Raw genomic sequence first — 24,879 nt, 5'->3', positions numbered from 1 at the left:
AAGTAATAAAGCTAATGTAATAAGAATACATTCGAAGCATTACTGGGAATTAATATGTATTAATATTATTATGTTAATATGTGTTCAAATCATTTTAGCTGCCTTTATAAATTATTTAGCTAGGGTTTATGTACTACAAAATTCTAAGCCTTAGACAAATTAAAACTGGTTTACAACAAATTTGACGTCTACGTTTTGTGAGCTGATTTAAGACCAATTTGATGTGCCGATAATCACATTGGTTTTGCCAAATCAGGTAAGGGGTATTGTCTTTATAATGTTTTCCGTCCTGGTGCCCGTTTTTTTGTAACCCAGTGATATCATTATGAGCCTACGTCTATCTCACTGGATGAGAAGTCGCGACCCTGCTCTCCTCCTGGACCAGGTATTCTGACGGTGCTGCGTCCCAAAGAGTGGAGAGACATTCAGCTTGCACTCACTGATCGCACCACACGCCTTCCTTAACGGACCCTGGAGTATCCTCTGGTGAAGTATTTACATTCAACCTAACGCATGTTATTAGTGATCATCCACCAGCTGCTTATCGCCCCGCCTGGTACCCAGCCCAGTCACTACAGAGGTAGAGCAAACTGCCTTTCTCATGCAAGACACTGTGATTTGGCCAACAAGATGGCAGCAGCGAGCTCCTGAGCGTCCATCATGTGGGGGTTTCTGGCCATGACGAGCCGCACCAAATCCGGAGGGAAGATCCCGCACAGGTTAAAAAACAACTTCTCCCTCAATTCTCGATACTGGCCCAAAGCCGGGGCCTCTGGGCGCTTTGGAGGACCCTTCGGTGAGGACATTCCACCCCACGGCGAACTCCACGTCTCTTCTCGCGCGTCTCGCTCCTTCGCGAAAAGATGATACGGCTTGTAAGACTGTTGGCCGTGGAAATTCCAGCTGGCTTGCGGCTGCTCGCACCGTGCACTGTTCGACAATGCCGAGTTGTAGGTGTTACGGTCCTGCGCGACCACCTTCTCCCAGGGTTGCTGCATCCTGCCATAGCCCTGGTGGGAGCTCACCAGATGGGGGTGCGGTGAGGACATTGGAGACGTCTTTGGTGGAAGGTTGTGGTAGTCCCCTGAAAAGCCTTTTGGCGAGAGGTAAGGATTAGGCATGAAGGTGTGTTGAGTAGATGGAGGGCCTGAAAAGACGTGGCTACTTTCAAAGTCGTCATGATACCCTGGTGGACTTGGCTTTTGGAGTTTCGGACGGCTAAAATGCGTAAAGTTGGTTGCGTGACAATCAAGGGAAGGCGGGAGGTCTTCAAAGCACTGGAAACCTTGTTGCCCTGTCAACCCCACTGGGAAAGCCTGAGGAGCACGTTGGGCAAGTTCCATACCATTCGTGAAAGCCATGGCAGCGGAGGTAGATTCTCCCAAAGCACACCTCACTTGTTGGCTTCGTTGTTTCGGCAAGCCTTGGGGACTTCGCCGGCTGGAGGCGGGACTAGTCGTAGGATCGAGGAGATTTGGCAGAGAAGTCAGTGAAGAGGGAATTTCTTCAAACCGGTTGAATGAAAAGCTGTGTTTGGCGATAGACAGGAGAGACCTGTGGGACTCAACAGAAGACTGGTCTATGAAGCTATTGCCGTACTCAAGTTTAGGCAAGTCCTGAGATCTTCCCTGAGGGCTGACACCGCATGCTCGGAAGGAGGTAGATTCATCAAAAGTAACGTTTGCTTCCGAGCTGTATTGTTTTGGTATATCTTGAGAAAACACTTGCGGACTGTGCTGTTTAAATCCATGTCTAGCTGTGTAAGCGCCATGACAAGGATAGCGCCTGTGCAAAGGAGGAGCTCTCGGGCCACTATCCAGAGTCAGATCTGGAGAGAAGATGTTTGAGCTACCTTCACTGCTGTAGTCTGAGAGGAGGGACTCAGTTTTGAGGTCGGGGACAGTGGGGAATCGTTCTGGGCTTTGTGGAAACTCTAGGCTTAGTCCGGAGTACGCCTTGACCATAGAGCTGTAGCCTGCCTCGGGAGATTCACATTTGGGATCCCTCACGGCTTTCAAAACGTCACTGCTGATGCTGAGACTTCCAGGAGAAGGAGGAGCGTTATACCCCAGGAAACTACTGCAGCCACTGCTACTGCTGCTGCTGCTGCTGCTGCCTCTACGTGACTGGATGTTCCTCCTGTCCTCACACAGGTCTGTGAGCGAGCCTCGCAGGCTGGAGCTGGACTGCTTCTTTGGGGTGCTCCGCCAGTGCTCTGCACTCTCCTCCTCTCCGAGACTCTGACTGGGTCCGATCAGGGCGTCTTCCATGTGGCTTCTGGAGACGGAGGAGATTTTGGCGCTGGCCCGGAGCTCGTCGGCTACAGAGCGCTGCGGCTGGCTGCCCCTCTCTGGGTGGTAGAACTTACACTTATGGCCATATGTGCACTTCTTGCCTGAGGACACAATCAACAGCAGATTAGATTTTCAAATCTTGAAATACTTTTGTAAAGTAAGGCTTATTTGTCTCTACACTGCGTTCCAAATTATTATGCAAATGACATTTTTCTAAGATTTTCTAAATTGTCAACTCAAATGAGAGTCAGCATAATTTTCAAGTCTTTAACTGATAGAGGGTCATTTAAATGTGGTGGAAAAAATTTCCTAGTGATAACAGTATTTTTTTCAAAAATAAATATAGTAAAAACCTCAAAATCTACTGTTCCAAATTATTATGCAACTCATCGTTTCAATACATTTTAAATCTTGTAATTAACTGAAAATGGTCATTTGTTGTATTTGTAGCATTAGGAGGTCATATTTACTGAAATCAAAAGCTATTTCAATCAAAAACATATTAACAGGTCAAGTTATATTTTACCATAGGAGCCCTTGTGTGATAGCAGCTTCAAAATTCTTAAATCCATTAAAATTGTAAGTTTTTGGACAGTTTCTGCTTGGATTTGTTTGCAGGATGTCAGAATAACCTCCCAGAGCTGCTGTTTGGAGGAAAACTGCCTCCCACCCTAATAGAAGTTTTTTTTGCTGAGGCTCCAAATGTTCTCAACAGGGTTTAGGTCAGGGAAAGAGGGGGTCCACATCATGAGTTTCTCTCCTTTTTTGCCCATAGCAGCCAGTGATGCAGAGGTATTCTTTGCAGGATGACATGGTGCATTGTCATGCATGAAGAGGATTTTGTTAGGGAAAGCACGGCTCTTCTTTTTGTAGCATAGAAGACAGCTGTCAGTCAGAAACTCCACATATTTTTCAAAGGTCATTTTCACACCTTCAGGGAGCCTAAAAGGGCCTAATGGGGCCGACCAGCTCTCTCACCATGATTCTGGCCCAAAACATGACTCCGCCACCTCCTTACTGACGTCACAGCCTTGTTGGGACATTGTGGTCATTCACCAACTATCCACTACTCCATTGATTTGACCATCCAGGGTTACACGGCACTTATCAGTGAACAAGACTGTTTGAAAATGAGTCTTCATGTATTTCTCAGCCACTGCAGCCGTTTCTGTTCATCAGCATTCAATTAACCGTTTAGGGGAGGCCCGGATCGAAGGTTTATGCACAACTGCAGCCTCTGGAGGGTCCTACACCTTGATGTTCGGGAGACTCCAGAGGCACCAGCAGCTTCAAATACCTGTATGCTGCTTTGTGGCATCTGTTCTCCTAATCTGATGTGTTTGTCTGGCAGAAACCGTCCATATTGTGCCTGTATCGGCACAAACCGGAGTGTGCTCTGAATCATCCACAAATCTCTTATCAGTATGATGATTACACTTAATCTTTCATGAAATATCGAAGGTTTTCATGCCTAGACCAAGGCATTCAACTATTTCACGCTTTTAATCAGCAGAAAGTCCCTTTTTCTTTCCCATATTGCTTAAAAATGATGATCTGCATAATAAAGTGGAACACCCTTTTTCAGTAGTTTTTCCCTTAACTGGGCTTAACCTGAAAACTAATTATCCCAGGTCTCTGAGATTCATGTCAGTGATTCATACAGCCCCAAGACACGATACCATCCATGAGTTTCATTATTATTGTTTTTTTTTTTACCTTTTTGACACAAAAATCCAATTTGCATAATAATTTGGAACGCAGTGTATACAGAGATTGATGAGGTAACAGCAGCACTTTTTACACAAGGCATTTTGATTCACTCTCTTGTGATGTTAAAGTGTACTTTATTGTCTCCGTGAGGAAGGTTGACCTCATCTGACCTATCCTTTAATGGCACACACATGCTCAGGAGCATCTAGCTGTAGGTTTTTGTCTACTGTATTGTGAATGTTTTGGGTTGAGAGAGAACCCAGGTCCTTCTTGCTCTCACAGACTGCGTGGTCCCTGATTTTTTTGTGTGACCATGTCTGTGAAAGGCACTATATAAATAAAAGGTATATAAATAAAGATCTTCTTTTTCTTCTTCTTCTATTATTGCAACAACAAATGTCATCAACAGAGTTCTAATGTTGTGGATAATGTTTGATTAGCGACATAAAAGATTTCATATTTCCTGGAAATGCATGTCTGAGTGTTCATGTGTTACCATAAGGACATGGCTGCCTCCTGTGCTCTGGAATCACAGGCCTTTTCCTGAGGAAGTTGTCCAGACTGGGTCCATGGCGTCCAAGAGGGTCATCTGGAGGCATGAACCTGCACACAGCACTCACATTAGGGCTTTGGCTCACCCCAAACCTACAGCGTGGTTACAGGCAGAGTGTGATGAGATTTGAATAAAAAGACTAGATCTGCTGTGTTGTTGAACCTACTGGCTGACACTAAATTCAAATGAAAAGTAATCAGCCTGATGGGACCGCTGTGCCTGGACGGGGGTGGCTCTTACTTGTCGTTGACGAAGGAGTACATGAGGAGGCGCTGGTCGATGAACCTCTTCCACTCGGGCTTCTCGTTGGCCAGGTCGCGGTAGTTGTCGTTGGAGACGATGATGCCGTCCGACTCGAAGGCCAGCTTGACGATGAAGCGGTCGTCGTAGCAGACCACGCGCCGGCCCTGTACACGGCGGGACGGGGTGAACACCAGGATCTTCTGCTTCTCCAGGCGACGCAGGGTCTCTTGTTCTGTCAGAGCAGACGAGGAAACAACTCAAATCTCTCTTCTGAAATCATCTCACTTGTTTGTCTAAGTTCTGGTTTAAAGTTCTGATCATTGAATGTTACCGGTTATGAGTGCGTCGGGCCGGGACTGCTCTTTCCTCCAGGCAGGCACAAAAACTGTGATGTCACGATGACCACGCTCCAGGAACCAATCAACAGCCAGCTGGATGCCCTGGCACGAGAACACTTCCTTGTTTCCATGACTGAAAAAACAAAACAAATGGAGGCGGTTACGTAGGCTCTGGTTTGACTAAAGGTGAGTTATTTGGTTGGGTGTATCTTGCAGTTTAAAAAAATTGGCTTCGATTTAAATGTCCTTTTTACTGAGGACAACATTAAGTTTATCAGAAATACACACATACACAGAATCCATCAGTCCAGTGTGGTACATTGTATTAGCTCATCGTGCTAAAGCCTCACTGATGATTAGAGAAGCTACAAAACTGTACTTTCTTTAAGGTGTTTGAGCATCTGGAGCATCTGGAGCATCCGCATTTGTGAGTTAAATTAAACTCTCAAAAGGAACTTTCTTCTGAAACGGCACAGTTTATTCTTGGTTCTGTCAGTCTACTCCGGAGGAAACTGAAGCTACATTCCCATGTGGGGAGTGAATGAAGAACAAATCTCCAACACTGTGTGAAGCACTTTGGAGCGGCCTGTGTCATGTGAAAAGAGATAGAAATAAAACTTCCATTCCATTCCAAATACATATAACAAACTTGGCAGAAGATGGTAATTTTCCATGCAATATTTCTTTGACAGATCATGTGTTCCTTTGGATTGGTTAATCCGCCTGACGGACGTCATTTTGAGCTGAGAGCGTTTGGATTTGGATAAACACATGAAGGACCAGGAGAGGAAAAAGAGAAGAGGCGTGTAGAGGTAGAGCATGCAGATCAGACACTGCTTCAAAACATACGGCATACTGCTAAAACTGCTAAATACTGTCTCGTTCACACACCGCTTCTTAAAGATCATGTTAAAATTGAGAGAATCCAAATAATAAGCTCCAATTTGCATTTGTACTAGTGTAATATGAGCCTTGACATTGATGAGCAGATGATTCAGGGGTCCTCCTTTTATGCACACGATTGAACACATTTCTGTTGCAAAATTTGTATTCCATGACTGTTCAGATCATGTTGAGTTTAGCTCCATTTATCCTGCAATCTCAGTTTTCCTAAAAGAAACATATGCAGCGTAGGGTGTATAAATGTCTTTAGGAGGAGAGAAATGCTGTGGAGCGAACCCACTGTCTCAGAGTACCTGTCTTTGTAAAGGACGGACTGGCCCGGCTAACTCTCGCCTGTGATCATGAACCAAAGGTCGAGGTCAGTGAATGAACTCTACGCACTGAAGACCAAGCCTCACCTCATGGCCACGTTACTGCCGTCCACCACCACGGGCCGCAGGTTGTCCTTGTCCTCTGTCCACTGGTCGGGACACAGGGGGCGGCATGGCTCCAGGGAGGAGAGGGGCACGGGGGCCGGAGCCGCTGACAAAGACCCCCCTCCGTCCTGGACCTGGGGGTCGGGCCTGGTCCCGAACTTCACCAGCTCTCCCAGGATGTCGTTGGTGAGAGCCTCCGGCCCGAGCTTCCTGAGCACCAGCAGCACCTGGTCCTCCGTGTAGCCCAGTTTGAGCGCGAAGTCCACCTTAGAGCGCTGGTCATTAGGGGGGTCAGGGGACTGGCGGGCCGAGGGAGAGGCCACCGGGTCGTTCCCGGTGTCAGAGAGGTCCTCACAGAAGGCACTGCCGCTGGATGAGGGGTCAGATATGCTGCACCGGACCACAACAACTGGATCCTGGAAGAAAACACCAACAGGTCAGGCTTCAAAACCATGCCATCCCTCAGTCCAGGTGCGTTCCAAATCATTCAGTGGACGTAGACCTCAATGCTCGAGCCGTTTTTCAAAATGCAGAGTTTCAAAAACTTCGGGGTGCGATTTACGGACACCACTGTTCTTCCTCTCTCTATTTTTTAGGATTAGCAAAGTCTTAGCACATACTGCTAAGTTTTTGCGTGCATGCATAGAGTTTTTTTTCTCCAGCAGGCACTTAAACTAGCATGCATATGTGCAGACTGCAGGCTGAAACAACACAATTCCGATTTTCTTTGGCCCCCATGCGTCCTGTATCTGATCTTTTGCAATGCGACATCAGTCTGAAGGGCCAGGTGGCCTTTATCTGACCTCCATGTCATCGATGCAACAGGAGCGGGAGGAAAAGAATACGTGCACTTGTTTTGAATGAAGTCAGCGTGTGTGAAGCCGCTCACTTCTCTCTCCACGGCTGAAATCCACAAGTCAGATCTTTTCTGTTCACATCCTCAAACAGCAGCGCCATGCCTTCTACTGCACATGAGTGACACATTCGAGCCGCATCCCATTCAGACAGAGATCACAGGCATTTGAGAGTAATAAATTTTTTTTTTTTTTTTTTTCTTTTTTTTCAAAAATTGTAATTGAGCATTAAGCCCTGCAGTCTGAACCCAGTTTATTAACAGTACAATCCCAGCAAAGTTTTTAGGGTTACTAGTCCTACAGAAGATCAGTGCCCGTTTCTGACAGGAGGGGGCGTGGCATCACGATGGGGCTCTACATCGCAATCCAATATGTACCACGATACAATACGTCTGTGATACAATATATTCCAATGCAAGAAATATTACATTTATAATTTTTCATCATCACAAACTGCAATAACAAAGCGCAAGTTGTGTTTCCAAAATGTATAAATCCAATATATTTCGGTCTGATATTGACCAAAATATTTGGAAAAGCGCAAATGACAGAAGCATTATATTAAAAAAAAAACTAAATACATTAAAATAAAACTGCCTGGTCAGTGCAATTTGAATAAAGCGGATTATGACACTACATGGTTCAGTTATTTAGACTTTTTAGAGTTCCAGACAATGTCTCATCGTTCAAGTCCAACTCTCTAAATATTTAGAGTTTTACAGACTTTTCTTTGTGTATTTTATATACAGTATTTACAATATACAAATACAGAACCATATGTTCATTATGGACATTATTCGTGTCCAAGTCTTATTTTCATTCTTCTACAAGTTTGTAGCTTTAATGTGTTTCTTGAATGTCAGGTGACTTCTTTCTAAAGTTTATTCTATAAACTAAGTCCTGTCACTGTGCCGGTTTAGAGTTAAAAGTCTGTCTCTTTTGTTTAAACCAATCAGCACCAAATCTGGAGTGAACAAAACTCAAAGTCAAAAACATCTGTGTATTTGTTTTCTATAAATGATTTGAGTATTAAAGATATTGTGATACATGGTTTCCCATACGATACACATACAACAACAGTAGAAAGTATATTGCAGAACAACATTTAGTCCCAGCCCGAGTAAAAAGCTGCAGGAGTAAGGAGGAGATGGGACTGACCTCCGCAGCCCCTGCACTGGCCCCTGCGCTGGCCCCGGCTGCCCGCTCTGCTCCGGGCACGTGCAGGTACTCCAGCCCCAGCTCCAAACCCAGGATGTGGCCGGTCCCATCCTCCTGGTCTTTCAGGCCCATCAGCCCCCTCACTCATCCAGGCTCCAACCACCACTCACACCTGGGCCCCGGAGGTGCTGCTGCGCTGGGGCCGACTCGCCGAGGGAGGGGGACACTGTGGACAGAGAGGGAAATCTTTACCAACACTAGTGTAGATGTTTTTTTTTTTTAAATCATTTTGGATTTTTTCTGATCAATGCCAAAATCTACTGAACTCTGTGTTTTTCTGTTTCCTACACGACAAAAATTGACAAACAGCAAAACATTTTCAGTAAAAGTAGAAATTAATGACTTTTAACAACTTTTCAGGAAACGTTGAAGGTAGGTCCTGTTGAGAACCACTGCTTTAGTCGACACCAGCATCGATCCGGGTCGTTTCAAATGGGTGAATGCATTTGTACGAGCATTAGTCAGATACAGATGTAATCCTTAAAAAAAAGCCAACAAAGAAGTCGCCTATTTTATGTCATGTGTTTATGTCAGTCTTCACAGCATTGTAAAACGTAGTAGAGTCAGGCAGAAGGACGTGAGCGCCCTCTAGAGGAAGCAAGTGATCATTCAAGCAGCTAATCTACTAGCCGCTATTTGCTAACATTAATGAGCGTTTTGAGTCCAGAGAATCATTCATTAGGACCAATGCTGTAATTTAGCGATTACAGAGGGGGTATTATGCTTTTTTCAATCACATAGCACCAGTCTATATCACACTACAATGATGACCAAACCTTCTGTTGGTCTGTAAATGCAGTAAATTAGAATAACTGCCTTGTATAAAATTGCTCTCTCAAAATGGCTGAAGCGAATGTCTTGAAATAGGCCTCTGTCTTTTTAAGAACCTCTGACCCTTTCCGACACGCCCCCTCCACACGCTGGGAGGACTCAGGCAAACCTACCCCCTAAAATGGCCGCCATCAGAGTTTTTACAGATTACTCAAAAATACGTGAATGTGCCAAGGCAACACTTCAGGCATGTTTTTAATGAGGGAGTGACATAATAACATGATGTAAAGCTTGAAAAAGTCGATTTTGCATATTACCCCCCCTTTAAAGAAGTCACAAAATGTATGATAAACGGCCACCAGGTGGAGCCGTTTCCCCAATTATTGACCCGGAGTAGCCCCCATGAACTAGTTATAGCTCCCAATCGTCTGCTGACAGTGAACTGCGTCTGTGGTCAGACTGGACATTTTCCTGTGGTTCTGACACTGAATGAAAAATTCTTTAAGATTTATTTTTGCAACATTTTTTTTCCTTTAAATGTACCAAAAAACATAGCGACCCATACAACCGCCTTTTCCCCATCTCATGCGTTTATGTGGTTGTGAGCGAGCGGTCGGCGGCCTGTCGCAGTTGAAGTCTCGTTTCCGTCTGCGCCGGAGTTGCTGGGGCAGCAGATGTTGAGATTTGTCCCAATTGTGGATCATACTGTGGCAGTGTTAGCTTAGCGCGCGGCCGTTTCTTTTGTCGAGGTGGATTACTGGACACAAAGGGCCAGTGTGTGACGCCCCTTTAAAACAATACTCATCAGCCATTAGTAAATGACACTAATGAATGGGCTGTCATTGAGGCCACAGCTTAGGTCTGGTGTTGTATTGTTGTACATTGGGCCCCAAGTTACATTTGGGGCCAACTTGAGTTATCTTGAGTTATCTTTTCGACATGTAAATTCACTGCCAATCATTCGCAATCTTCCACAATAAGTGATAATTATTCTCAAAAGATTGTTCAGAGCCAAATGTGTAATAAGCTCGGGATGGTCTGCAGTTTTTGAGCTGCGGTGAGAACTATGTGGACAAATACTGCCTTTTGATGGAGTTTATGGAATTACTCAGAAGTGTCAAGGCAAACACTAGAGGAAAGAAGCAGCTAAAAGACGAACTATGAAGGTAAGCTAAGTGCTAATGTTGTGCAGGTAAAATTGTGATAACACCGGCAAAATCACTTTTTCGCGGTATGATGTGTATTTGTGTATGTTTTTAGTGGGGGCGGCCCTCCGTCCTCCAGCCAATCAGAGGCCAGCAGTCAGTTCACATCATGTTAGTTCACATCATGTTAGTATCAGTTCAGCGCTTTGGCCCAGGTTTGAGCTCGGCCCCAAACCTTGTAACCGTCTGACGAGTTGAGACACTCAACTACACGGGGACTGCCAGTGGAAAAGGCTTATAAATAAATTCACTTAAATGGTGCATTATGGAACTTTTTATGTGCACAAAAATTACAACTTTTTAGTTTATTAGTTTATTTGAGCAGTTAAAATTCTCCTCAAAAGGAGTGGGCTGAAGCGAAAGCTCATAAGCGCCCACCCACGATAACTTTTTAAGGCCTTTTAGTGACCCAGCAGTATGGGTGGTTACTGGTTAGCTCGGTGCTTTTACTGTCATCACTCTATGACGTTCCAGGTTGTTTTCAAAGTTTCTGGTAGGTTTTCACTGCTAACTCTCTCCTTGGTTACGCATACGTTCCATTGATTCTGGATCATTGTAGAGGCTACTGCGATGGGAAGTAAGGGCACCAAGCGAACCACTTGCCTGCCCAGCCAGACACTCCTCCATCCTGTTCAAAAGAAGAACCATCTGGGCAGCTGCTGGCAGCCAATCATTTCCCAATTTTACCCATGTCGGTCCAATCCCGCAACGAGAGGCGGAAGTTCAGCACATCAAGAGCGCAGTGACTGATTTGGAAAATATGAAATCCCTAAAACCGGAGCAAGAAACAGCGTTGGAAACGTTCCTCGTGAAAAAGAACCTTTTTGAAAAGGCTTCCTGCCGCTTACTCCTGCCACATATCCAGCGTTGATCCCATCTGTCAATCACGCTCACTGGGAAATCTCTGAGCTCACGCTCACTCCCAGACTACATGTAGTTGAAAATCTTTGAAAAAGCAGGTAGTTTGGCAGGCCAGGCAAGCAAACCACCCATACAGCCGTCGAGTCACAAAAAGATAAATTATGTACAAATATCAAGTTGTTGTTTTTTTTTTGTATAAAAAGTTCCATAATGCACCTTTAAGGTGTCGTTTTTGAGGATCTCTACATTACTTCAGTCGTCTTTTGTTGAAAATCCTTACACTATAAACTCCAAAGTAAAAAGTCAAAGTTGGCCACATATTGCATGCCCACTTCAGAACAGCAGGTGGCGCTGTGTAGATGTACTTTCAACGTCAAAGAATCAAGAAGATTTGTCCCTGCTCTGTTGCCGTACAGGACAGTGGTCAACTTGGGCACGATTTCATGTTTTTTAAGCCGCAAGGTGATTACATACACTTCAAGTCATTTGTGCTTTTCACTTACAAAAGCTGCATTATGGAACACCTTTGTAGCAACTGATCCTGGAGCGTCGTAGAGGCGTCTGTGATGGAAAGTAAAGTATCTAAAATGAAAAGTGCAAATGACGAAGTGTTGCATGTTCAAAATGCTGTGGGATACGGTCTCTGTAACGTGTGAATTGTGTTCTCAGTCCAATCTCCTTTTTATTTCTTTTTCTGTTACAATTTAGTTCATTCATTCAACCCCACTGGCACTGGTGCAAGGATGGGTCCAGGAGGACACATTTCCTGACAGGCAGGGGTGGGTCAAGCAGGTTACTATTGAATAAATGTAGAAGAAGTTTAAAGTACACACCCAAATCACCGATCAAAAAAGTTTCAAAAGCACTTAGATGAATACTGATTTGAGTGTAAAAGTCTGTTTTATATTTTAGTTTTGATGCAATGGACAAACACAATACGCTTGAAAATTCTGAAGAAAAGAAGGAAAATAAAGACAATTCCGAACTAAAATGTTCATATTCATTTGTTCAGATTTACTCACAGTGGAAAGAGTAAAGTAAAAGCACTTTTACTTCCAAATAACAGCAATCGAGAAGTGAAAGTAAAACATTCTGTGTGATGAATGTAACTAAGTACAAAACAGTTATACATGAATGTACTCAGCACCAGCCTCTGCCTGAGCAGACAAATGGATGGACAGACCATCTTCAACTCTGCCATAAACATCCTCTAATGCCTGGCTGTGGATGCCACAGGAGTAAGTCTGCCCTAACAAAAGGCCCCAGAGGAGGAGGAGGGCGGGGGCACGTCTGTGTGTGTGTGTGTGTGGTGCTTTGAAGGGGGTGTCCCGGGGGGGTCAGGGGTCAGGGGGGGTAGAAGTGTGTCTGGCGTGCTGCCCCCAACAATGCAGCTGCCTCCCAATCTGTCCCACACTGACGGGGCTATTGTTCCGCCGCGGAGCAGCCGTGCAGACCGGAGGCCCCCTGGGAGACCCCTCCACCACCACCTCACACCCTGGGACACCCCCTCACACCACCCAGACTGAGGGAGAGTCAGCACAAATGACACAGCCGTCTGAAGTCAGCAGCAGTTGTCAGATGGCGAAGTGTTGCCCTTGTGAAGCCAGTATTCTGCTCATAATGAAGCTGCTCGGGGGGTTATTCACGTGACGTCACCACATTCTCAAGAGAATATTGTTTCACATTGGGGTGTCGGGCAGCTAAGAATTCTCCGGTAATAACTAGGGTACCTGAGATTTGATTAATGCTTGATGGTTAATATCCTGGTTATGCTGCGTTCGTGTGCACTGTGGAGCTCCAGATGTGATGTCATTGTCCCCAGCTGTTTGTGTCCATGAGCTTGTTATGTGGGAAAGTGGGGATTTTGACGTCATCAAATAAAAACTGTCTTTTATCACTGATCAGTGCTTCAGCGTATTTAAATGTATGGTGTAAAACTGTAGTCGTTGATGTGGGGCATTTCACTTTTGTTACTCTGAGGATGACGACAGCTCACACTAAAGTCAAAAAAGCAGCAGTGTTTAACTAAAAAGCTCAGATTAGACGATAAAGGAACAAATGAGCTGATTTCCTCAGTTGTTTTCCTCCATTGAGCGAGCATTCATGTGTGTTTCGTTTCGGGACCACATGAACACAGCATTATCCACGAGAAACGAGTTCTCTTTCGGAACATAAAACAAAGGCTCAAGGATTTGTTCATAAGGTGTTCAAAAAAGGTGACGATATTAAAAATCGAGCTTCATATGAGTATTGAAGACTTAAAGCCGAAATATATGACAAGTCTTAGAACACAAACACTTTTAAGGCTCACTTATACTTCATAATTAAAGCAGTACTAAGTAACTCTTCCCCTAGAGGCCATGAGCGCAACTGCAGGTGTAGTAGCAAGTTATGATTTTTTAACTTATTAATTGTCTTGGAGAGTAAATACTACGCTGACAGGAAAGGCGAAGGGAGAGAGGGTTACTGTGCATCCAATTATACAATGGAAATATTTTTTTTCACTCAAACTTTGCTGTAAATACTGTTTAAAGTGACGTTAGCCCGCAGTTAGCTTTGCCCGTTAGTATGTTAGCTTCTTCTTCGTGATTTCATTAATAGAATAGAACAAAATTCTTGTGTCTTATGGAGTATGAATGAAACAAAACTATAACATAAAAAAAAAAATCATTTGTGTTTGGAGAAGAATATAATATCCTACCCACGGTCTATCTTGCAAAAAGTGACATTTTTTAAATAAATAGGAGAGGCCGATACGCAAAATGACAAAAATGACAGAACCCACAGTAAAAGGAACATAGGCCTTATAGAGTATATGCAGCTCCACTATGACCATTACAAAACATGTACATCATCACCACACATCCATAGAAAATATAATACACATTATACAAGTTGGATGCAGTATACATGGGAAATAATAAATATCCCAAACAGGTGAATGTACTCAGACAGCAACGCATCATACCAGGGGGCGTGGCCTTGTCATGGTGGAAGAAAACCTCTCAATGCAATCACCATTTTAGCCATTTTATGTCCAAAAACTACAAGCATATTTATCACACCTCAATAAAGTCGAGCCAAAATCTGGTCCATGTGAATGTTTTTTCACAGCAAATGCAAAAAAACGGCACTCGTTGCTAGCATTGTTAGCATTGTTAGTTTTTTGCATTGCTAGCATTGTTAGCATTGTTAGTTTTTTGCATTGCTAGCATTGTTAGCATTGTTAGTTTTTGAAGTATTTCTGGGTTGTTGAACCACATTGCCCCTTTCCATGTCTCTGTATCATAATTCAGCATTAGGTAAAGTCATGGTGGGGGCAATTCCAAAGATGCCGCCGTGGCAGCACGCTAGCACAGTGGTTAGCACTTGTGCTTCACAGCTAGAAGGTCGGGTTTGATTCCCACACCTTTCTGTGTGGAGTTTGCATGTTCTCCCCGTGTCTGTGTAGGTTTCCCCTACCACTAAAAACATGTGCAATAGGTCAATCCTCCAGCCAAGTGATTCTGACCATCAGCCTGGCGGGCGTGGCACTGCTCCTTACGGGTCGCCCCAGTGGCATCGAAGGATGGGTCAAATGCGGAGGATAAGTTTCGTTGTGCAGTTGCCGCATAATGACAAATGAAGCACCTTAACTTCTCACCACCCGCCTGAACCAAATGCATTCTGTCCTCTTCTTTTGTAACACCTCATTTGAAAGCTAAGACCCACAAAACTGATCTTCTTCCTCGCGTTGTTGCTGTGTTGTGTAACCATTTTTATGTTTGTTTGTTTTTTTGGTCACATTTTTGTTGAGTTTTTGTAATTTTTTTTGTTGAGTTTTTGTCACATTTTTGTTGAATTTCTGTCATTTTTTTGTTGCGTTTACATCTTTGTTTTCTTCTAATTTTTTGTGGCTGTTTTGGTGCTTTTTTCCCCCAAGTAGCTTTTTGATTAGGGTAAAGCCAAACTGGAGAAAATGGGATCCGCTCAGGTGGGAGTTAAGAGGTTCAGGGCAAAAATCCAGGAGGGGCACCCGCGACACCAGAGAACCAGAGCGCACTCACTTCATGGTTAACGTCATAGAAGCCACTGCGGGAGCCACCCGGTCAGTGCAACGTGTAGTATTTTACGTTCACTGATCCTCAGTTTCAATTATCCCATCGTGTCAAAATTTAAAAATTTGCAATCTTTACTTTGGTCATTCTCAAAAATCATCATAGGAACAGGGTTACAGCCTAGCTTTGAACCGAGCTCTGGAGTTTGGATGAGACAATGGGAGATTCTTGTGCGTTAAATAAAACATTTATTACTGTCTGACATAAATGTCTGTGTTCATGAATCAGCTGCATGTATTCATTTTTATTATAAGAAAATCAAATCAAATTGAAAGATCGATCAGGAAAAAAAATCGTGTTGTTGTTTTTTTTCCATATCGTCCAGTCCTAGGTTCTTGTGTTTGTAAGACGACGGTCACTTAAGACGCGCCAAACTAATGCTTTCCACACATTTTTTTTTTATAACAGTTGTGCAACGTGCGACAGCAGGAGCAGAGGGTGGGAATTGAAGAGGCGTGAAAATCAGGAAGGGAAACCACTGAATATTTGGTTTCAGCTCCGCTTTTGATCAATATTGCATTTTCTAACCAACATAGTAAAATAGTGATAAAGAAGTGTTTGAAGAAAAAGCAACACACGCTCTTTGTGGGAAAGATAAAGTTGGTAACGTAAAGCGATAATGGATTTTTATCATATTTCCAAATACTGTGAATTTTAAAGTGCCTTTTCTTAATTATTAATTTACAAAAATAACTAACATGCACAATCAACTGGGCTTCATCCTTCAAGAGGTCAGGAAGATGTCCTGCCGCAGGTTCCAAGAGGCTTCAGCGATAGTTGACTGGACGTTGGTACCGCAGTCTTCAGCCCTATCTGCAGACCGACTCCAATCAGCCTTGGGTCTATCTATATTCTGTCTTCAGCCCTATCTGCAGATCAGCCCTGGGTCTATCTATATTCTGTCTTCAGCCCTATCTGCAGACGGACCCCCATCAGCCCCGGGTCTATCTATAGTCTGTCGTCAGCCCTATCTGCAGACGGACTCCCATCAGCCCCGGGTCTATTTATATTCTGTCTTCAGCCCTATCTGCAGACGGACTCCCATCAGCCCCGGGTCTATCTATATTCTGTCTTCAGCCCTATCTGCAGACGGACTCCCATCAGCCCTGGGTCTATCTATAGTCTGTCATCAGCCCTATCTTAAGACAGACTCCCATCAGCCCCGGGTCTATCTATAGTCTGTCGTCAGCCCTATCTGCAGACGGACCCCCATCAGCCCTGGGTCTATCTATAGTCTGTCATCAGCCCTATCTTAAGACAGACTCCCATCAGCCCTGGGTCTATCTATAGTCTGTCGTCAGCCCTAAGACAGACTCCCATCAGCCCTGGGTCTATCTATAGTCTGTCGTCAGCCCTAAGACAGACTCCCATCAGCCCTGGGTCTATCTATAGTCTGTCGGCAGCCCTAAGACAGACTCCCATCAGCCCTGGGTCTATCTATAGTCTGTCTTCAGCCCTATCTTAAGACAGACTCCCATCAGCCCTGGGTCTATCTATAGTCTGTCTGTCCCTGGGAGTGGATCTCTCCTCCCTGTGGTTCTCCCCGAGGTTTCCCTTTTCTCCCACTGGGTTTTTGAATTTTTCCTTATAGAGCTAAACAAAATAACTTGATTTCTTTGAGACTCTCTGCCCTTCGTCCCTCTGCTTCCACCTGCAGTCGCAAACTGTGTCCACTCCATCCTTTTAAACGACTCTGACCTCCAAACGCTTTTGTAAACGTCAACTGCAAATCTAATCACAGCCACAATGCCTATCACAGAGTTGCCTATCAATTATGCATTCTCCCCACAATGAATGCAGCCCGAAAAAAACAAGTCAAACTTTTGAGTCAGCCGATGTCATAATCTTCCAAGAAATGCTAAATGTAAATGTCTGGATTAAAGATGAGCGGACGGTGAGACAGTCTTGTGCCGCCGACCGTTTGGTGGAATCTCCCTCAGCCCCGCGGTCGCTGGGGAAGTTGCTTTTCGTCTCTCAGGGAAGTGCCACTACAAACGGGGAAGAGAAATCACATGACCCAAAGCCGCACTGACATTTCACCATTTCACACCGCTGACGTATCGATAAAGCGAAGTCAGCAAATAAGACACAAACGCTCTCCTCCTGGGCGAAACTGGTCAAAGAGCGCGTGATTTACTCAAGAACTTAACACTTCTTACTCTATAGGCTCCAAATTAAAACATATACAATTAGCTATGGTTTTGTCCCATTTGAGGCGAGATAGGTGAATAGGAAAACTTTTTTAAATTCAGAGATATCAACTTATGCTGTAGATTACTGGCGTAAATGAGGAAAAAATGTATTGCAAGTTTGAAGTATGAAAATGCCCCAAATTTCCTTTTCGCCGACGAAACCTGAATTATGTATCGAGCCAGGTTCAAATTTATGGTTTAATTTTGACTTATTAGTTCAAAAACTTTTTTTCAGAGGGGATTTTGGATCTTTAAAAAAAAAAAAGGAACACAATATGAAATTAATCAAAAATAATGCTGCCGTGTTTTTTTTAAAATGTGAAACTCATTAATCTGGCTAGGCATTAGATATTGAAAAATGATGAAGACAAGACTGGAAAGATTGGAGCCTGTAGGAGTTACTGATGTCCAGTCAATACCACTGACTCATGACACGGGAGAAGGTTTGTCCCAGCCGTGTTGCCGTCCAAGTGCTTCAAACTTATCGTTCATAACTGTTGTTCAAACTGACTTGAACTTACGGTATTTTCGACAGCAAATACTTTCACAATGCTGTATATTGACAAATTGCCGTTATCGCAATCTGAACAAGCTCACAATCAACAAGTTTCAAGTTGGGTTTGTGATTTGGGCGTTTTCACACACTAGTAAGGTCGACCTAGAGAGGTTCTCCACCCGAGAGCAGTTTCAGTCTATTAGGCAGCACTCCACATAAGATGGGCTTAGATTTGGAAATACATTACATCTACATCTCAGGAAGGATCACTGCAGACGCGGCTTGAAATGGCAGTTATTTCAAATAGCGTAGCATAGTTTAAACTACACGGTTAACCGGTTTGAACCGGCTAATGAGGCTCAGTGGTCTGTTGTTGTTGTCTGTTTTAGTTTTCGCCATCCCTAGCTCCAACATGTGTGAAAACACTCTCAGTTTCAGCTTTGTTTTGGTACCGATGTGGTATTTTTCTGTATTGTTTTGACAAAAATGTATGTTTGTTATCTTTTTTTATTAATTTTTACGACCAGGCTCTCCCGATTACCCAGCATGCCACTAGGGCTGCTACAATAAATATCGACTTATCTTAGCATTATCCCCCTAGGTTTTCTTTGTAAAACTTTTTTAACTGAAGCAAATTGGGTTGTATTATACTTCACGTTCCTTGCTGCTCGTGTGGTATTTTAGGATACGATTATGCACTTTTAGAATGACGGTATTTTCATGCTTTAGAGTTGACAGTATCCAGTACTGTCAATGAGATCATTTATCGTAATATTTCCTGCCTCAATCAAACTCCAAAAAGCCTACATGCCACTGTGTCACAACACTCTAATCTACGTTAGTGAAGAATGTTCATGATCTTTAGCAGAAGCAAAATCTATCGTGTGCGGCGTCAAGACCAGTTTCCGTCGGCCCACATGACTTGGCATCGCAATGGCAGGTGTTTCTGTTTGACCAATTCACCTGAAGTAGATATAAAGCAGTGTTTGCACTTCTGGGTAGCAAGGCAGGGATGGGCCGGGTTAGTGCCTGGCAGGGAGACGGCCAATGCTTTGACCTACTTGCCTTCAAAATACATTTTGTAAAGGATTTTATTCAGTCGGAGTACTGTGTTCTGATTTATTGGACCAAATCTAGACTAAATTCAGATAAGTTGTCAAACTCTCTCTCTTCTATACTCTTCTAAACTCACTGCTGGGTCAGAGCAAAAATTGTACTATTCACTTTTGCCCACACATTTGTCAACAGTCACCAGTGTAGGCAAATACTGGGTGTAAGGTGGGTGAAGTGTCTTGCCCAAGGACACAACAACAGTAACAACAACAGCATCAGCATGAGGCTGCTCCTCATATAGGGTTTCAGCTGTTCATCTGCAAAGGCCCCAAGCCCTTCGGATACGAATATAAAGACTTTATTGTCCACCAAGGTGGAAATGTGTCTTTGGTTTCAACTTTAAGACATAAAAACACATCGACGTCCAGAACATCGTCAGGTGGCACCACATTTCTAAGTCATAACTTAACTTAAAGAACAGCTTCTCTTACACCAATAAAGAGTTTGCCACTTTCACTGCTCTCGGCACAAAACTGTTATAAATGTTATAAATGTTTTTCTTTGCAGATATGACTCTGTGTCTCTGTCCAGCTCATTGTTTAGCATCATCATATTTATGATGCGTACTGCCCAAGCACTCCTCATATAGACGACCCTCTGTGGCTTTTTCCCAATGATCTTTGAGCTCATGTTCACGATCCTCTGGAGTTTGTTCTGATTCTTCATGCTAAGGTAACCATACCACATCAGCATGTTAAAGGGGAGGATACTGCACAAGGCTCTTATACACTGTTTCAAGAAAACACTGGCACTCTCCAAAATGATTCAGTTTGTGAAGCAGATACAGACGTTCTTAAAAATAAAGTATATGTGTATGTATGTTGATGTGCCGAGATGTTTGAAGCTGTCAACCGTTTCGACCTTTTGACCATGAATCTGTACAGGTGTCAGTGCCTCATTGTCATTATGCACAATAAGCTGCCTTGTTTTAAAGGAATAGGCCACCGTTTTTACATACTGAGATATGTTCTTACCTTATCTTTGACGAGTTCTTTAGGACCTGTCTGGTCTTCCCCCGTGCCTTCTATCACATAAACACAGCGCAGACGGCGTTAGCATTTAGCCTCTCCCTCTCTCCTCTATAGCTCCAAAACAGGTCAAGATAGAAGCTACCAAGCTCTTCCACGTTTTCCCTATTTAAATATGGTTTAGAGCTTGGTAGCTTCTATCTTGACCAGTTTTGGAGCTATAGAGGAGAGAGGGAGAGGCTAAATGCTAACGCCGTCTGCGCTGTGTTTACGTGATTGAAGGCACGGGTGAAGATCAGACAGGTCCTAAAGAACTCGTCAAAGCTAAGGTAAGAACATATCTCAGTATGTAAAAACGGTGGCCTATTCCTTTAAGAGCGTTTATCTGTAATAAGCTGCCCACACTACACTGTTGTAACATGGACAAGTAATTTAAATACTGACTCTCCATCACAGTGTTCCCTTTCTGTATTAAAGCACCAGCGCCATATCATTAGCGTATTTAAATAGTTATAAAGACTCATGTTCAATTTGAAAAGCATTTGTGTAAATAGAAAAAAGCAAAGGAGATAAAAGTGTGCCTTGAGGTGCACCTGTATTTAGCACAGTTTCTTCTGAGATGTCAGAACCAAGCATAACTCTTGGCTACGTATGCCTCCATTAACACCGAGGTCCACAAGTCTGGGCAGTAAAATATGTGCCTGAATAGAACTGAAGGCTGACGTAGAATCCACAAAGAGAATTGTTCCTTTGGCTTAGTGATCAGAGGCGTGGAGATGTTTGGCTAAGGTGTTGAATAGAGTGATAGCTGCATCCTCTGTTCTTCTCTGACTTTTATACACAAACTGTAAGTTGTCCAAACAGTTTGATACTGAGGACATTGTGTTTACTTACAGTTCTCTCCGTGGTTTCACACAAGATGGAAGTGACGCTATAGGGTGAAAACCAGTCAATTCAGATGCTCCAGGTTTTTTAGGGATGGGCACAATATTTGAGCGTTTCCATGACTTAGGACAGGTGTGTGTTTTGAGAAGAAGATAAAGAAGCAGGGGGAAAAAAAACTTAAATTGATGCACACGGCTTTTCAAGAGTCTCCCTGTAAGGCCATGAGGCCCGGGGGCTTTACAAGCTGAACTAGGAGCCACTTCCTGCTCAGTAAGTACAATAGAATCATATTCTGAAATCAAACTGCAAACATCATCACACGCTTTACTGATCGATCTTATCATACCTACAGTAAAATACATTCAAATCATTAACCATTGTAGGAGAAGCACAGTACGTTTGCTCTTTGTCTCCGTGCCCATTATCTGGTTTAAGCCCTCCCATGCACACCTGATGTTTCCTGAACCAAAATCCCCTCCCCACTTTCTGTCCGGATTCTACTTTGACTTTGTTTAGTTTACTTCTGTCTTCTCACTAAAACAGACCATTAATAGACTTGTTATCAAAGTTTGGTTGTTAGGATAAAGCTTCACAGTTTTTGTGTGCATGACATTACATTCACAAACATCAGATAAGATGGAATCGTTTCTGTGAGAACATTCAAATAAATTTTCACATAATGGTCAGACTTTCCCAAAGCGGCGACAGAATGATTTAGAAGCATCATGTACGTTCCTGTAGCATCTGTCCAGGGTGCGCGTTTTTGTTGTAGCGTGGGCAGATGAGAAGAAAAATCACACGCATTTACATTGTAACTTTCTGCCACACGAGTAGCCGCCCCTCCAAGTCGGGTCCAGGTACTGTATAGAAATTAAGATTATTAGGAAATTAGAAATTAGCTTATTATTAGGCTGCCCTGTGTCAGTATTCTCTCTTGTACTCCACCTCTCGATCCCCGCTTTTTGGCTCTAGATTTGCCTATTTTAGTCCGTTTCACCCAAGATCCCCCCTTAGCAAATGTTAGCTAGCTCCGTCAAGAAGTGGAGTTCAGCACATGTCATGATCAGAGAAAACAACAAAACTCCCCCTACGTCAAATGCCACCGACACAATCACGTAGAGCAGCCATGCTCTTACCAGGTATGTTCTCTGCTTATATTTGCCTTGTATTGATCAAATATGAGCGTTTTATTGACCTAGCTAGATTGCTAAATGTACAGGAGCAAAGCGGCTCAAAGACTGAGCTACTGACTGCAGTGGCTCTGTCTCCCCCGCGGCTGTGGTTCTTATTCAGCAAGGTAACATGTTAGTCATGATTCTCCAGCCGTGATGTTCCACGTGACATCAAAACAAATACACCCATGTCTAAATATCCAGGCTCTGCATGTCCAGCAACAACAGCTCCTGAATCTCTTCACAAACGACAGGACGGATGGTAAACGAGTCTTACCTCGGCTCACACTTTATTTCGGCTTTGAAAGGGGAAAACGCGGTGCGCTCCACTATTTCATATCCTACCTTTACAAATGAAATACCTCGTCTTCATGTTGTGTTCCTACAGAGAAACCCATCTAACTCTGTAGCTAAAGCTAGTCATTTTTAGTTTTCAGACACAGCCTAAAGTATAAACGCACGGGAACCTAAAAATGTGCCGACGGTCTGTTTCAGTCAGGATGTTTGGTAAAGTATCAGCTCTGTGTATCACGTTATTGCCATATTCACTTTCAACACAAGTGTAGAGGATGAGCACATGTGCTCCAACACTGGAAACAACACAATCTGGGTAATTGAGGTGATTTGGGTCGTCCTCACACCAGTTGAGAACTACTGGATTAGTCCTGCTGGGTTAGTGTTCTGTGAGTGTGGGGGGGGGGGGACTGTGGGGGGGGGGGGATATTCCTACAGGCGACAGATGCTCTGGTCGAAGCCCCAGGGGAGCCTTCCCCCCTCAGTGATCAGCCCCTGTGCAACAACTGGTGCACTCCCCCACTGCCCCATTCAGCCACATATCTGCACTGTCATGAGGCCAGCGTTGACCTCTGACCTCTGGGGTGCTCCGTCTGGCCCCGTGTCCCCGTTCACCTCCTGCTTTCATAATCGTCATGTGCAATTGAAATGTCACTTTTTACTTCTGTGTCATTTCAACAAGAGCGGGGTCGGTGTGGTCTGCACAGAAGTACTTCTGTACTTCTCTAAATACAAAGTGTGTCAAGTTTTCCTCAAAGTCCAGTGTGATGAACTTTAACTGTACAACTGTGCAGGTTTCTCTGTACCAGGGATTCCACTAATTCATCCTTTATTCTACAGTGTCACTTTGCCTTTTCAACAAATCAATCTTAGAACAAAATACTTTCCATGTGCTGTTGCAGATATTTTCTGTAGATAAATCTAAATCATCTTTTTGTGTTGTGAATGATTTCATTATACAAATGGAAAAAAATAGCATTTATCTTAGATAAAAGTACATTTCAAGCCATTTAAGACGAGTAATGCTGGTTTTAAACTGATTTGGACTGTCTTGAAATAACAGCCAGGATTATTTTTGTCTTCTGTGGTTTGGTCTTAATTTAGGTTCAAGAACATTTGGCATTAAAATAGACAAAAATAAGATCATCCAATACGACTCAAAATCAATTCAAGCACTTTCAAGTCATTTTTGTTAAAGATAAGTTGGCATTTTCCCAGTGTTGGGGACAGATCTGTCAAAATTTTAACTGTGCCTTGTTTTATGGGTTTAAAGCTCAATAAATCAGGCTATGGAAAAGATATTTTCACTGAAGCCTTCACAATGTTTCTAAGGACAGTCTGTAGGAGCTCCTCACTCTTGTGTCACTGGTGTTTTCGGTCCTCAGACTTTCCTCACCGAACAAACACCGCCTCAAAACATTTCATCTTCTAATAAAGCACCAAAGTGTCCCTAAGTGCACTCATATTCATCCCTCCTCTTCTCCCTCCACGCTCTGACCGTGACTTGTCCGGGACCGGTGCGGGGAAAGCGTCACTCACCACGGGACTCTGACCGAAGCGTAGCCGCTGTTCGCTCCACTCCGCCCGGGGTCTGTTTTACTCCATCCGCGCCTCCTCCTGGTCCTGGGTCCCGGGTGACTCGTGCAAACTGCGCCAACAACAAAAAAATCTGAAATCTTTTTTAAAAAATCCCAAACAATTACAGTTCCAGTTTCCGCGGAGCCGAGTTCCAGAGAGAGGGGGTAAAGTGTCGGAAGAGCTCGGTGTCGTGACGTCCCCCCCGCGCGTCTGCAGTAAACTAATGTGGATAAACTCACGCATCGAAGTCCACCACCCCCAGAGCCCGCCTCCTGGCCAATCACAGGGCAGGACCGGCCCCTCTGACCAATAGGCTCGTAGCTGAGGCACAGGAACAGACAGGGCAGGTGAATAGAACCGGTCCTAGTAAACAGACGATGCTATAGGGGAGATGGACCTATATTGGACCCCAGTGAATGAGTTACAATAAGTGCTCTATGCCTACAAGATATGAGCTTGTCAAATATTATATTATTGCAGTAAAATCCAAAAATCCTTTTTTTGAAAGTGGTCCAATTTGGGGACACAGTGACCTATATTGGACCAGGTCGATCCCAATATTGGACCACATGTAAAACTGTATAATTTGGCCTAAACAAACAAGAATTGGATTAAATACTTCTGTACTTACTCACAGCACACACAGTCACAATCCTGACCTGTAACCAACTGTTTATGCCTTTTGTCTCCCTGAGTGTATGTGTTGTTTGTTTCAAAT

The 24,879-nt window shown here is 43.8% G+C and overlaps 1 protein-coding gene across 1 annotated transcript; it reads right to left on the bottom strand.

Annotated features, from left to right (window-relative positions):
* Positions 1-475: 475 nt before the first annotated feature.
* LOC306967534 (putative ribonuclease ZC3H12C) lies at positions 476-24,218 on the bottom strand. Its single transcript, XM_079562618.1, has 7 exons — positions 24,123-24,218; positions 8,470-8,665; positions 6,440-6,873; positions 5,132-5,271; positions 4,798-5,032; positions 4,501-4,607; positions 476-2,395 (listed from the first exon to the last, which is right to left on the bottom strand). The coding sequence occupies exons 2-7, from the start codon at positions 8,599-8,601 to the stop codon at positions 600-602; spliced, it is 2,844 nt and encodes a 947-aa protein (XP_079418744.1). The 5' UTR covers positions 8,602-8,665; positions 24,123-24,218; the 3' UTR covers positions 476-599.
* Positions 24,219-24,879: the final 661 nt, after the last annotated feature.

This window comes from Gobius niger, assembly GCF_951799975.1.
Source record: "Gobius niger genome assembly, chromosome: 9".
In the NCBI taxonomy this organism is placed as follows: Eukaryota; Metazoa; Chordata; class Actinopteri; order Gobiiformes; family Gobiidae; genus Gobius; species Gobius niger.
Note: the sequence above shows the minus strand (reverse complement) of the source record. Positions and strands in the feature narration are given on the sequence as shown.